Here is a 571-nt window from a genome sequence, read left to right as displayed (position 1 = left end):
ATCTCCGATCACCTGAGCTCCAACGATGCCATTGCCCCCGTAGAAGTTTTTGGCATACATATGCATCGATCCACCTTTTCCTTTAGCACAGCCTCCTCTTCGTCCTAGAAATAACCAGCATATACACATCAAAAACCAAATATACAAAACAAAATTGCACCCCAAGTATTTATTGAGAGGTTCAACCACTAGGACTCACAGGCTAATTCAAATGTATAAACACCCATCCTTCTATACAAATACGTGTTCCACTGGATCCTTTCATGAATGCCAATCCAGTCCCATGTCTTTGACCTTTATCCTTTAGATGTTAGCATGATACCCTGGACTTTTTTCCCCCCAGTTACAAATATCTTCCAATTTCCCCTACACTGGTACACCCAACAGTTCGAGAGTCAAAGAAAACATTAAAAAGATTCCTAAAATTTAAATTGCATACAATGAAATGCTCCTACTCAATTTACTTTCTATGACTGCTAGAATTCTACTGGCATGCTTGAGTGATCAACAGTATTCTGATTTTATGGAGCTCACATTTTTAAACTAATTTTTAAACTTCTCTCTGAAGGGC

The 571-nt window shown here is 38.5% G+C and overlaps 1 protein-coding gene across 1 annotated transcript in view; it reads right to left on the bottom strand.

Annotated features, from left to right (window-relative positions):
* The window catches only part of PDHA1 (pyruvate dehydrogenase E1 subunit alpha 1), a 13,606-nt gene that overhangs the window by 8,642 nt on the left and 4,393 nt on the right, over positions 1–571 (bottom strand). The window contains exon 6 of the mRNA XM_077769406.1: positions 13–104. Within this exon, the coding sequence (XP_077625532.1) occupies positions 13–104 (92 nt within the window). The remainder of the gene's footprint in view (positions 1–12; positions 105–571) is intronic.

This window comes from Crocuta crocuta, unplaced genomic scaffold, assembly GCF_008692635.1.
Source record: "Crocuta crocuta isolate KB4526 unplaced genomic scaffold, BGI_CrCroc_1.0 scaffold312, whole genome shotgun sequence".
Taxonomy (NCBI): domain Eukaryota; kingdom Metazoa; phylum Chordata; class Mammalia; order Carnivora; family Hyaenidae; genus Crocuta; species Crocuta crocuta.
This window is presented reverse-complemented; position numbering and strand designations above follow the sequence as displayed.